This window comes from Toxorhynchites rutilus, chromosome 1 (assembly GCF_029784135.1).
Source record: "Toxorhynchites rutilus septentrionalis strain SRP chromosome 1, ASM2978413v1, whole genome shotgun sequence".
Classification (NCBI taxonomy): domain Eukaryota; kingdom Metazoa; phylum Arthropoda; class Insecta; order Diptera; family Culicidae; genus Toxorhynchites; species Toxorhynchites rutilus.
This window is the reverse complement of record NC_073744.1, coordinates 164,058,109-164,073,106: the sequence shown is the minus strand read 5'-3', so window position 1 is coordinate 164,073,106 and position 14,998 is coordinate 164,058,109. Positions and strand designations below refer to the sequence as shown.

General features: G+C 40.7%; 1 protein-coding gene across 4 annotated transcripts in view; it reads left to right on the top strand.

The window, feature by feature from the left end:
• The window catches only part of LOC129762894 (glutamine-dependent NAD(+) synthetase), a 163,189-nt gene extending 148,492 nt beyond the window's left edge, over positions 1 to 14,697 (top strand). For all 4 annotated transcript variants that reach the window (XM_055761490.1, XM_055761491.1, XM_055761492.1 and 1 more), the window contains 3 exons: positions 174 to 429; positions 489 to 1,756; positions 13,354 to 14,697. In XM_055761490.1, coding sequence (XP_055617465.1) covers positions 174 to 429; positions 489 to 1,756; positions 13,354 to 14,098 — 2,269 coding nt within the window. In that variant the 3' untranslated portion in view covers positions 14,099 to 14,697. The remainder of the gene's footprint in view (positions 1 to 173; positions 430 to 488; positions 1,757 to 13,353) is intronic.
• The last annotated feature ends 301 nt before the right edge of the window (positions 14,698 to 14,998 follow it).

Here is a 14,998-nt window from a genome sequence, read left to right as displayed (position 1 = left end):
ACAAAATACAAAAATTCTAACGTCCATTATCAACGCTCATCAGAGCGTAAGAACTCTCTAAACCAAAAACTGCCCAAACCTTTCGAAAGGTTTTATTTTAATAAACTCATAATGACTTTTTTGTAACTTCTTACAAACTTTGCACCAATTGCCCTTTCCATCTTCCATTACAGTGGCTACAGCTGCGAGGACCACTTCCACGAGTCGGACACCTATCTGCACTCGTGGGAGATCCTGCTCGAGATCATGATGTCACCGGTCTGCCAGAACATGCTGATCGACGTTGGCATGCCGGTGATGCACCGAAATGTGGCCTTCAACTGCCGGGTGGTGTTCCACAACAAACGCATCCTGCTGATCCGCCCGAAGATGGTGATGTGTGACGACGGGAACTACCGGGAGACGCGGTGGTTCACCTCGTGGATGAAGGTATTGCAGCAGCGGGTGCGGTGAAACGTATAAATATTCCTTTCCATACCTCTTTTCAGGTACGCGAAACCGAGGAGTACTATCTGCCGCGAATGATCTCGAGTGCAACGGGGCAGCACACGGTCCCCTTCGGGGATGCCGTCATCGCCACCAGAGACACCTGCTTGGGGTATGAGATTTGTGAGGAACTTTGGAACCCCCGGAGTACCCACATCGATATGTCCCTGTCGGGGGTTGAGATCATCGTGAACAGCTCGGGAAGCTATATGCAGCTGCGCAAGGCTTACATCACGACGGATCTCATACGCAATGCCAGCTTTAAGGCGGGTGGGATGTATCTGTTCAGCAATTTGCGGGGATGTGACGGGCAACGGGTTTACTTCAACGGGTGCTCTGCGGTTGCGCTGAATGGTCATATCGTCGCCAGGGGGAAGCAGTTTGCCCTGGAGGATGTCGAAGTTACGACCGCTACGGTGGATCTGGAGGATATCCGATCGTACCGGGTTTCGCTGCGATCACGCTGCTCCGTGGCTGCTGCAAGTCCAAGTTATCCCCGGGTGGATGTTGACTTCGAACTGTCACGTCCCAGCGATTTTACTATGCCTCCGAGTGGTCCGCTGGAGTGGGTTTACCATAGCGCCGAGGAGGAAATCGCATTGGGACCAGCCTGTTGGTTGTGGGATTATCTGCGCCGTTCTGGACAAGGCGGGTTCTTTCTGCCACTGAGCGGAGGAGTGGACTCCAGCAGTACCGCTATCATTGTTCACTCTATGTGCCGCATGGTGGTGAAGTCGGTAATGCTGGGGGATGTCCAGGTGCTGCACGACATCCGGAAGATCCTGGCGGATGCGGATTTTACTCCGGATAATCCGACCGCTCTGTGCAATCGGCTGCTCGTGACTTGTTACATGGGAAGCGAGAATTCCAGCAGTGAGACCCGCCAACGGGCGACTGTGTTGGCCAGTCAAATCGGAAGCTACCACCTGGAGATCAACATCGATGGAGCGGTGAGCTGTCTCTTGGCGATCTTCAACACCGTCACCGGTATGAAGCCGTTGTTCAAAACTCAAGGTGGTTGCCCGCGACAGAATCTAGCGCTGCAGAACATTCAGGCGCGCACGCGGATGGTTCTTGCGTACTTGTTTGCCCAGCTGATGCTGTGGGTGAGGAACAGACCCGGCGGACTGCTGGTGCTGGGGTCGGCCAACGTGGACGAGGCTCTGCGAGGCTATATGACGAAGTACGACTGCTCGTCGGCCGATATTAACCCGATTGGGGGGATCTCCAAGACCGATCTCAAGCGGTTCTTGCTGTTCGCCAAAGACAAGTGAGTATTGTTCATGTAAATACTTTGTCTGATTCATGTGGATATTCGAACGTCCGGGTCTCAACTGTGTCCTTCTGCTCCTTTTACTCGCTACTTGTTCCCCCCTCCCCTCGCTATTTCGAATGTTCAATCCTGCCTCTCCCCATAGTTCGTCTCTCTTCAAATCAAGATTCTTTCCATCGTCAGGTATGTTCAGTTCAAAAGTCAAGGTAAACTTCAATCAGTATAATATATTCAAGGTAAACTTCATTCAGTATAAAACCCTACACCCTTACTCTTCTTTAGGTCAACAAAAGATCATTGAATCCTAGGCTCAATCTCAATATATCTTTTTAAATGTATATAGAAATTACTGAGCCGATCGGTGTAAATATTTGTATGTAGAAGTTTTGTGGCCGGAGAAAGTTCTTTGGATGGTTTGAGACCCCTCCCCCTCTTTAAAGGTGATGGCTGTGAACGAAAATTCGAAAATCGAACTGAATGTATCTCATCGCATTTCTTATTTTACGTGTTGTTAATGTCGGTGTTCCAAGAAGATGGGACGAGGAGACGAGCGGTCGTCTCGTTTGTTTTAATATTCCAGGTGACGAGTTGAAAAACAGACGAGTAACTCGTCTGACTCGACTGAGTCTGAACGGTCATCAATTGAACGTCGGTTCTTCCCTTTTTTTCCCCGGTTCTCCCCTTTTTTTAATATTTGCGACGCAGTTTGAATTGTCTGAATAAGGTAAACTTCAAATCTGATGTCATCGATTTTAATTCATAATCAATATTCAGCGCAAATGGGCACTCCAATGAAGAAAAACCAATTCCCGTCTGTTTGAGCGTCTCGTTCTACAATAGTTAGAATTTCATGGAAATAAGATCTCTCGAAAACCCAGGTACGCTACCATACTAAAATGTCTTCGAATATTTCATAATGTCTTCACAAAATCAAATGTCTTCACAGTAAGCCAAATGTATTCAAAATGAAGACATGTTTTCAAAACTGATTCTCTTGAGCGACGGGGGCATTGAAACCCAAGATTACGGGTCATACAATAATAGTAAGCGTTACTCTAAAGAAAAACGAATAAATTAATAATATCGATATGTTCCACTTTTTTTTAAATATAGCAAGGTAAAAAAAGATAAATACTTTATAAAAAGTTCGGATCGGGACGACCGTATGATGAAACGGTAGAATGAAAGGGAAAATGGACGGATCGTATCGACCGCACAAACGACTATGACTCGGGATGACCGTATGAATACTAAAGTAGATGAAAAAAGGTGGATCGGGACGACCGCGTAGAATTTTGTCGATAGCGAATCGAGATGGCCGTGAAAGATTTTATCGAATGATTGCACGCATTTTGTCGATATCGGATCGGGTTGATTGCGCATAATCTTGTTGACAGTGGTTCCAATTCAGTCGCGCTTTCGAAAACTGATAGCAAGCCAAATCATTCGCGAAAGATTTTGGCGGCAGTTTTTTTACTTACAGCAGCTCATGACGGATCCTATCGATAATGGATCAGGATGACCTCATTCCTTTTGACAGTGAATTACCGAATGATAGGTATAGCAATAGAATTTAGAGAAATTAGAGAAATATTCTATGTGAAACCGATGAAAGGTTAGCCGAATGATCATTTCATCATTCTACGTTTTACTTTGCACTTCTTCTATATTTACCATCTATTAATCTATTATTAATCTATTATTAATTATCAATCTATTAATCAAGCAAACGAAACCAAATATGGCATGTGCAGGTTCTATTCCTATGGTGGTTAGACACTCCACCCCCCTCTCTAAGGGGGGGCTCCCATACAAATGAAACACAAATTTCTGTATAACTCGAAAACTAATCAAGCAAATGGAGCCAAATTTGCCATATGGAGGTTTTAGGGTACAATAAACGTTTCTATAGTAGTTCGATACTACTCCCCTCCCCCCTTTTTCAATGGGGGTCTCCCATATAAATGAAACACTAATTTCTGCATTACTCGAAAATTAATCAAGTAAATGAAACCAAATTTGGCATGTGGAGGTTTTAGAATGCAATAATTGTTTCTATGTTGGTTAGACACTCCACCCCCCTCTCTCAGGAGGACAAATGGAAGACAAATTTCTGCATAACTCGAAAACTAATCAAGTAAATGGAGCAAAATTTGGGATGTGAGGGTTTTTGGGTACGAGATATGTTTCTATGATGGTATGACACCCCTCTCTTCTCTTGAATGAAGAGGAAGTTCCATTAAAATAATACACATATTCCAACCAAACATGACAATTAAAATTTTTCGGAAAATTCGAAAAATTCAATTCGTATGTGTTCTACAATTACATATTAACAAGCGTTGTTAGTTCAGTTGATGTTTGCGGTAACGAAATTGATCTTCGTTCGAAAGTGGAAATGGATTTTAATGTGGTAAAACGCACTCCTATATCGTCTTCTATCTATATAAATATAAATGGATCGCCGACCGTGTTGATAAAAGCAAAACTCGAGAAAGGAATTGTCCGATTTAGAGTTGTCTTCATTCTATCATATTTTCTGTACCAAACATATATTCCATGCAACGTAGAAACATGTTATTTGCAAGTTGATGAAAAATCTTGCACGAGAATTGTGTCTCAAAATAATCTGATATTATAATGTCGAGTTTTGGTAGAAGTACTGAAATTTTATAGTATAAAATAATTTTAAAGGGTAGATTAGAAGATCAATCGATAGTTCTGCGATTGGACCCATGAACGTGGATGTGATAACGGAAAATAAATTTTGTGTGGGACGTCAGTTAGTTTACTAAAAAAAAAGACGATAAATTAGAATTTTTTTTTGAATATCTCGAGAATGACTGCATTAAGGACATTGATAATGAGTTTTTTTGTTCTAAATCACATCAGGATTCATGATTTGTGGGTAAATGTGATAGTTAACATACAAACATTCTAAGTTTCGAAATTACTTTATAAAACGATGTTCCCCAAATTTCGTCAAAAATAGTTTTACCATTTAGAACTTATTTTTTAAATTTTCTACATGACTTCTATTTTAATTGGAAAAATAAAAAAAATAAAAATATATATTTTAAATATTGCAAATCAAAGCTTTTTTTCGCAAATAGAAAAATGAGTAGTATTTTTTTTCTCAGTGTATATTTTTCAGATTTTGCTTCCTTTTCAATGCAGGCTTTTAGGCCAGGCGCAAATTGAGACGCGTATAGCGCGAGCATCTTGGCGCGATCTAGCGCCTGTTTTTGTGGCTAATGAAAACAGATAGAACGGCGCAAATTGACCAGATGACGTGAGATGGTGGAGCGCTCGTGAGACACGATTCGCGTGATGCTGTGGCTGAATCACAGTTTCTCGTGCTGGTCGTGCCGGTTGTGGTTGTTGTGTTGGTGAACAATCATATAGCGCCGTGAGTCTGATACTGTATGGTTGTACCGGTCAAGTGGTTGTGTTAGTAAATAAATATATCGCGCAACTCTGTGTGAATCAGATATTGTATGCAAGTGGCACGTTACTTACACTAAACTGCGACTCAATATGCGCTCCCCCACGCTACATTTGCGGCACGTATGAGTCGTGTTGGTAGTCTCGTGTTCGCTTACGAGCGCTATACGTTTCTCAATTTGCGCCTAGCCTTAATCGCATGCGATATACTCACTCGCGATATTTTTCAGTGCAGCTCTTCACAATGGTACGCGATATCGCACGATAATCTGTCATAATCTGTATAAGATTCCTGCTATTTAATTAATAAATGAAAAACTAACAAATTCAATCGAATATTAACAAAAATGTATAAAAATAATTATGATTATGCAGTAATAAGCATGCAATAGGTGATCGACTCAGCTCTCACTTGATGAAGCGTTTCATATATATAGAGCTGAACATTTATTTCGATACATCGTTCCACCCATCTTACATACCTTGTTCCACCTGTCTGATGTATGTAGTGTCACGGCTTACAGAGACAAGGCTAGTTCTTCAGCGAGTAAACATTTTTTTTTGGTGACGTCATCCGAATTGTCAGTGTAAACAGTCGCCAGTTGTATTTTGTTTTCCGACTTACGCGTAAATGTTCCTGAAATGAAAAATCGAAAATGGTTCAATGCGCTGTGAGCGGGTGTATAAATTATGAAAATGACATTATCGGGCCAAAAAAGAGATTCTTTCGCTTTCCGAAAAACCGGGAATTATGTTCTTTGTGGATAAATGTTTTATCAAATTATTCATGGTGTTAAATATAATCAACTATATTATCAACGCACAAACTTACAGAGCACGAAAAATAAAAAATAAGAACACATTGTTTACTTCAACGACTCAGATGACGCCACTAAAAAATGACTGATTCAGAGTAGCTAGCCTTGTCTCTGTAAGTCGTGTGTAGTGTCTCCTGTCAAAGCAACGTGATTTTTGCAGCCAAAGCTTGGAGAGTTCTATCTTTTTCGCACTGTGATGGATGATTTCGTGCTTTGCTTTGATTGGTTGACGAATAAAAATCGTTATTGATAAAAAAAATCGCGCTCATTGTGGATGATTGTAAATCCGGCATTTCTTTTACTAATATCGATACACACTTTTCAAAAGTTACACTTGAGTCAACAAATTCCCAATTGTGGTGAAAAACTTATATTTCCTCCAACCAAAACGGAACACAAACTTTCATTTGAATCAAAAATATTCATGTTTTGTCATTTGTCGATTTCATTTGGAATTGCTCAATAGTAATATAGAGCTAGGGAGTAATATTCTTATCATCTCGATTTTATAATAGATGACGAAATTGAAACAAAAAAATTATAGAAGTTGTGTCCAAGACACGACCGCATTGTTGACGTAGAACTACGCTGTAGTTTAATTCAAGTCGCTTGTTTACAACTGCGAATATTATTTTATAATGCTACGTAATTTTAGAAATAACCATTCTACCAGTTTGGTCGCCTTGAAATATTTTTTCTTGTAGAATAATTTGACGATTATTGTTTGATGATTCATTCTTGTCCTCGCAGAACAATACATGCTCGAGATAAGCGCAGTTATCATCCTTAGTGGAGAAAGTTTTGATACTGGCAAGCGAAACCAATATACATACAAAATTCCAGAACGATATTTACTTTCTTGGTTATTTAGTCGAAACTCTATAATATAATATAATAAACTCTTTCTGTTAATCTCAACAACCTCGAAAACAGTAGCACTGCTTTATTATGATCAAGATTAGCGCAAATGAATCCTATTTGAAGGGAGTTTTGCAACCAGCACGCGAACCCAAATAAATTAATAACTTATTATAACTTATTGAATAACTTGGTATTTCCAAATAATTTTTTAGTGCCCAACACCTGCTTCACCATAGCATCAGTTCAATGCATTGATGCAATGTCAAAGGCTCCAACGAAGCCTTATGATGACGGAAAACAAACAATGTCAACTGCTTGGAAGAAGACTGAATTCATTACTAATACCCTAGCGCAAAAATTTCCCTCCCGCTATCTCCCCTTCTTGTCGCCACGTTCGGATCGACATGTTCACCCGCAACAGCGCAATACGTTAAAACGCGCACACGTACACACACAAAAATATCCATATATCGATGGCTTGAAGCAATTAAATATGCACACACTTATCTCCGTTTTGCGCTCTTCTCCACAGAAGTCCTTAGTCGCGTCCACATTTCAATCCGAAACTAAGACATGTGAGACTTTAAACTTCTTTAGTTCATTCGTTCCTAACCTTCAAAAAGGCTCTTGGAAAACATTACTTTTTCTTCGTATTACTCCTTCACTCCTCACCATCCGCTCGCCCAGCAACGATATTGATCAGTCAGCGTCCTCACGAAGAATGAAAGTTTGCCTCAGCGAGATCCACTGTTTATACTCTAGGCAAATATTCCAATTCGTTCTTCTCCCTTTCCTTTGTTCACGGAGTCATACGATTTCCCCTCCGTTGCTCGTCAATAAGTTGCTCGTTATTGACAGCTCTGTACGGGAAAGCAACAAATGGACAGAACAAATGTATGGGAAAATGGAAACGCGTATAGTTTTCATGAATTTTAACCATTTACACACCATGGGACTGTAATATATAGCATATCAAACAAATCTTAGGGAATTTCCGATTCGTTTGGTATGTAAATCGCCAAAATCCGTTCGCAGCAAAAATAGTTATTAACGTTAACTTTATTTCATGAAAACGTGACCTGTTTTCTGATTTGGCACCCTTAATGAAAGACGTAGTTCTACGTCAAAAAAAAATACATCTTTTTATTTGTTTCTAATTAGTACTCTATAAAAATATTACAAACACTCTCTAATGTGATCCCTGATACTGGTTGCACTAGGTTTTTCGTTACCGTTGGAGTAGGAATCAATTTCATCAACGTTTTCATAGTTTTCATTCGGTCTTCTATTTTATGTGCATGACATATATTGTGGAGCGCCACAAAAACATTTGTTATCGATGTTATCTTCTCTTGCACCTACTTTTTCGATAAAATTTCTTGCTTGACTGTGCTTATGGTTAAAATGTTGTTCACTACTGCCAACTCTGGCATTTCTTTAAGGGGCTAACAACACGTGCTCCTGTGAAAACCCAACATCTCCTGAAATTGCACATGTTAGTGAGAGTGGAATCAATCAAAAATTCATATTCTTACCGAGAAGTGAAGTTCTCCTTTTGCCGCCTTCATAAGAATCTTATATCATTTTTCGCAGGGCGCAAATGTTCCAGTTAAAGGTATCATGTCCAGAGGCGAATGAACTGCAAAGTTTAAAGCCTCTTAAAAATAAACAAAGAAAGAAAGGTATCATGATTTGATCCCGGATATTTGGCCTCTACAAATCGAACCACAGATTTGTTGTCGCAAGTCTCATGTTCGCACATTGCTGGTAACTTCCGGTGGCAAGCAATCGAAGGTATGCAAAAGTTTTCATTATAGGCAATACAGCAATACAGATTACGTATAGTTCTCTTGGTAAAGAGCTGATCGTCATCACAAAAAAAAAAATCCACGCTTGACTTCATTCACACTACCGGACTCAAAATAGATCTAGGGGTGAATCACGAAATCAAGTATCAATGTAAATATTACGGAAAATTTGTTTTCATTAAATTTACAAGAAGATGCATTGCGTGTATCGGTAATAAGGTCACAAATTTCGACATACGGCAATCCTGTGATGCTTGTGATGCATGCTTGCTTGATGCCCTCGTGAAACCATGTCTTTCTTAGGGCCAAAACACCCTCACTAAAGAGTTAGTTCAAATTGTTCGATGCATTCTAAAGTAATATCCGAAAAAAACTAAAAAGCAAATTGATTTTTATAATTTGTTTTGAGGGAGAGAGCTTGTGTGAATTTAGAGGTGTTTTAAGATTATTGGTGAATGTTTCAAATCGATCATTGAACTTTCGTGAATGCTTACTTTGTTTCCGAATAAAAAGTCCAGCTGGATGAGAACAGAGCTGTTTTCTTCGGTTAAAACAGTGGCTGAAAATTCATCCCGCTACAGTTGCCATCGCCTCGCCACACCTTGTTGGTTTGAACATTTTGTTGCTTCGTTGCACAGTGTAAACATTCAGTTGCAGTTTGCACACATTACATCCGTACTGTGAAGAAATATGAATAAGGAGCAACATAATGAACTATGGGCCCTATTATAGAAATCGAGTCGATAACAATTTTGCTCGTTAGCTCTATTTTACTATTATTGATACCGAGGAAGTCGGTATCTATAATAGTAATGCCGGATTTACAATCCTTCACAATGAGCGCGATTTTTTTTCTTCAATAACGATTTTTATTCGTCAACCAATCAGAGCAAAGCGCGAAATCACCCATGACAGTGCGAAAAAAGATAGAACTCTCCAAGCTTTGGCTGCGAAAATCGCGTTGCTTTGATGAGAGACACTACATACATCAGACAGGTGGAACAAAATATGCTTGATGGGGGGAACGATATATCGAAATAAATGTTCAGTTCTATACATATGAGGCGCTTCATAAAGTGAGAGCTGAATCGATTACCTGTTGCAAGTGTTTTTCTGCATAATAATAATTATTTTTACGCATTTTTGTTAATATTGGATTGAATTCGTTAGTTTTTCGATTATTAATTATCTGGAGTTTTATACTTGCTTTCACATTTCTAGCGTTATGATTTTGTTCCACCAATTTAGTACGACCTTGTCCATAACAAATAATGGCAGTTTGGTTAGAGAAACGCAGGTTTGACAGACAGATTATGACAGATCATCTCACGATATCGCGCACCATTGTAAAGAGCTGCACTGAAAAATATCGCGAGTGAGTATATCGCATGCGATTAAAAGCCTGCATTGTAAAGAAAGCATAAAATCGACCGAGTGAAAGCCATCGGTGCAACTGTCATGATATTTCGAGTTGTTTTGTTTGCTTGTTGCACATCTTCGGAGAATTATTTTGTTTTGGTTTTGCGTCCCTGATAGTTTCCCTTGAGAATAATTTCAGAAACGCTTAAATATATGCAATTGCAACACTTGAAACTCGAGCTCGGTAAGAGGTTATCTCGATTTACAAAACACTAAATTTTGCTCGGTGTAACAATAATGAGTTCAAAACTCAGGGCCCTCATTGACCATCTTTGTGTTGTTACAGAATAGCTACGTCCATGCAACAATCATCAGCGATGGAGATCGATCCACGGTCGAAATAAGATCGATTCATCCATACAACTGCTCTGCCCTGCAGACACATCGGGCTACTGTTCTATAAATAACTCAACAATGCTCAATCAACTGTCTCCGCTTTTTATGCACCTTTTACAATGAAGTTAAAATATGTAGGGGAAAGTAGGTAAAGACGGACACCCTAAGGTGTAATCTCAATTTTTACACATATATAGCTTTCATGATCGCAGTTGTTGTACAAATTGAAACTTCAGGTCCTTTTCTATCATAATTACCGTTGATACCAGTAAATTTATTCGAACATTGATGTATTCTGGGTCATTGAAAAAAATGTATCGAAATACAATTTCTTCACATGGTCGGGAAAGACGGACCTCTGGAATGGGTAAGACGGACACTAAGGTGGGAAAGATGGACACTTACGGAAAAGTTGTAGTTTTTGTACGTATTTTAGTGTTTTCAGTATTGGGGAGTGTTCTTGAATTACGCTACGATTCGAAAGGCTACTCATGTTGTTCGTGAACAGTTTCATCCTTGGAAGGAAATTTGTAAAGTTTGATGATACACTTAAAAATATTTCAAAACGAAAGTTTATTTATAAAGCATTAAAAACAATTCATCGATGGTTGAGGTTAATTGGCCGCCTTGATGAATGCAGGTTTCATGAGCTCGGCAACGTCATATTGGCTGACGACTTTACCTGGATTCTGTTGTAGGAAACGCTCTACTTCCTGTGCGTAGTACGTCTTGAACGGTGTCATAAAGGATACATCAAGCGGTTTAAGTTTGTTGCTAGTGTGTGGTGGTAAAACTAGAACCTTAACAAAGTTAGCTCTAGCTTTCTCGGTACTAACTAGGTTCTTCGTGTGCGACGAGTGGTCATCAATTATGAGCAAGGCAGGACTGTCTTCAGAAGGTTTTACATGCTCCAAAAAGTGATCGAACCACTCATTGAATATTTCGACCGTCATGTAACCCGATGCATTACAGGCAAATTTGCTTCCACGTGATGTCCCTTTCTTCAAAGCTTCGTGCATCCGCATTCGAAGAAAAATGAAGAACGGCGGAAGGTGCTGTCCGGTTGCGGACATGCACATTACTGCCGTAGCTGTTTCTCCGCGTTCCGCAGATGAAATACCACCAACCTGTTTTTTGCCTTTCAATGCCGCTACCTTAGACTTCCTGTAAGAAAGTATGAATAAAAAATTAAACTGATTTTTAAACTAACTACAATGCCAAAACAAATACTAACGGTACAAACACTAGTCTCATCGGCGTTCAAAACACGATCTGGCGTCAATTTGGGATCTTTCAGCGCTTCTTCCAGCAAATCGTAAAACGCAGATACTGCTGGCTTATTGAAGCCTCTGGCTCGGGCGGCAGAGGTAGCTTCAGGTTTACGGAACGACAATTTGGGATTCGTTTCAGAAAATTGCTTAGCCAAGCTTTTCCAGCCATCTTGGTAGACTTGTTGAACGGGTGTGGCAATCCATTTTTTTCGGTCAGATCAAAAGCAAGCTTTCGAACATTAGTCATCGTTATTCCATAGAACCTTTTTTCCAAATCCAACAGATGTTGTACCAGCTCCTCTTCTTGTTGAGAATTGAATACGGAATCAAGAGGTCCTAGCCGAGTTGATACAGTTGGACTTGTGAGGTGGCGAATCAGTGTGGATCTTGGAATTGCGTAACTTCTTGCTGCTGTCTTCACCGGCGATCCATTTTTTACAGCCTTTATGGCTTGTTCCAACTGCTGAGCGGTCCATGACTGCCCGTTACTCTTGCGCTTGTAATTTGTAAACATCTTTATAGTAAAACCAAAAAGTTTTGGTAAATACCCTAGGAAAATACTAGTGTCCGTCTTTCCTTACCATAATGTGTCCGTCTTGCTCGAACTGGCAGCTTTTTTTTCGATTATTCAGCGCCGTTTACTCATCTTGTTGAATAAGCCACTTAGGCTTATTATTAAGATACTGTGATATGCTCAATTAAGAAATATACACGATATGGAATTAGCTGATGACTGATGAAGTACAAAGGTAAACAAACCACGAAGAAGAAAAATGAACCAAAAGGAAGTGAGAAGGAATTGAGAAATTGTGAAGAATTAAAATAGAAACTCATCAGAGAGAAACGAAAATCGAATCCAGTAACACCAACGAGAGCGTCAAATCCATCATCCAGAAACATCGGCAAAACCACCAACATTTTCATAAAGAGTTAGTTTTCCGGGTCAACTAATTCATTTTCCGGCCGAAAAGCTGTCATCCCAAAACGGGATCGTAGAGAAATTCTTCGAAAAGCAACCGGACAGAACATAAATTCTTATGAAATAAAAGTCGAACTACAGCTTCCCGTAACTGCTAGAGTGTAGGTCAGATTTTACAGGAGAGTAAGATGCTGTTTGGAGTAAAAGACAACCAAAATCTCGTTTGATCGAAAACATATCTCGTTTGGTACAAAATGACAATCCGTTGTTTTTAGCGACGAGAAGAAATTTAGTTTGGGTTGTACAGATGGGTTTCAACATTATTGGCATGATTTGCGTAACCGTACTCAGATCAGAATGAGTTGGAATTTCGGAGGAGGATTGGTTATGGTCTGGAGCGCATTTTGCTATAACGGTTACCTACCAATTGTTTTGGTTTCGTACAAGATGAACTCTAAATATAACACAGACATGCTGGAAGAAGTTCTAATTGATGCTGCTGAAGAACTGGTGGGTGAAAATGTATTTTTCAGCAAGACAATGCTTCAATCCACGCCTCTAAGCACACTAAGCAATGGTTAACCGATCACAATATCGTTATTTTGGATTGGCCTGCTATCTCACCGGATCTCGATCCGATTGAGAATCTCTGGGGAATTCTGTCCCGAAACGTTTATCACAAGATTTATCATTAAAAATGTTTTTTTTTCTGTTTTAGATTCAACCTCCCAATCGTATCGGACATTGTCACCGCACCCCCGACGGCCGAGCTGGAGCCTCTGCGCGAGGGTGTCCTCGCGCAAACCGACGAAGAGGACATGGGCATGACGTACAACGAGTTGAGCGAGTTCGGACGCCTCCGGAAGCAATCGTTCTGCGGTCCGTACAGTATGTTCTGCAAGCTCGTTTCGATGTGGAGGGATAGCTGCAGCCCGCGGGAGGTAGCGGACAAGGTGAAGCACTTTTTCCGTTGCTACGCCATAAATCGACACAAGATGACCGTTCTGACGCCGGCCTATCACGCCGAATCGTACAGCCCAGACGATAACCGGTTCGATCACCGCCCGTTCCTGTACCGAGCCAACTGGAGCTGGCAGTTTAAATGCATCGACGAGGAGCTAGAGCGGGTTAACTGTCCACCGCCATCGTCGGCTACGGCAGTCCATCCGGAGTCCGGAGGGGATGATAAGGGTGGTCACCCGCATCAGTCACCGGTTAGATCTGCCAGAACCACTCCCGGCAGTGGTGGTGTCGGTGGCGGTGGAGAGAAAAGTTCCTCGCCGGTGTTTTTCGCGGAAGGCACCGGGATGAGCAGTGGGGGGAGTGCCTACCAGCTGAACAATCACAGCAGCTTCGCGCACGAATCGCTCAAGCTGACCAAATCGCACAGCAGCGGCGGATACTCGAAGATGCACTCCAGCGTGATGGGGAAGATTAAGGACCGTACCGGGGTTCCTGTCTAGAGCGAAAAGGGGGCGATGTGTTAATGATTTTATTGTGTGAAAATTTTTATCGAAGATACAAGATTTTAACATGTTTAGATAGTGATCCTAAAAAAACATTTACCTATTTGACAAGCAACCAATTTTTCGTTCGGAAGCACACTTGAGCGTAAATTTACTATTAAAACATTTAATGACACCCTAAATGATAGAGAAAACAAGTCAATAATAAGATAAATATCGATCACACTAAAAAAAACGAGCAAAACTAGAGGGGAATTGTGATAGTTCTAGGTATTAGAGAGCAATTGAATGCTGCACACACACAATGCACAATGCCTGCAGAGTAGACCATTTTGGAAACACTAAAGTAGACGAGAAAAATATCATTCATATATACGAGCGAAAAAATAAAGCCACAAACATTTTAGAAGTAAAACAGAGCAGACCTCAATAGCGAATAGCAAATAGAGATTATACCGTTCACAATACGATTGCCGATTTCCTAGGGAGCAACTTTTAAACGCGTAGTAGGCGGTGAAAGTAGTGGTCGGAGTAGCCCGTGTAGTAGCCGTGTAGGGATTGTAATAAACAAGTTTAGCTATCGAAAGTTTCAAAAACATCGCGGGTTCAATCGGAAAGAAATGGCCCTGGTTCGTACGTGATGCTGATTTGGGGAGGTTTCTTGCGTGGAGTTATGAGGTAAGTGAATTCTTTGACTATTAGGCGTCGTGCACAAATTACGTAACGCGATAAGGGGAGGGAGGGGGGTCGAGGTTGCGTTACTTTCTGTGTATTAGAGATAGGAAATTGCGTTACGTAGGGGGGGGAGGAGGTCCAAAATCCGGATTTTTAGCGTTACGTAATTTGTGCACGACGCCTTATAATAACATAACCTGTAACCCCTAGGGTTCCATGCCC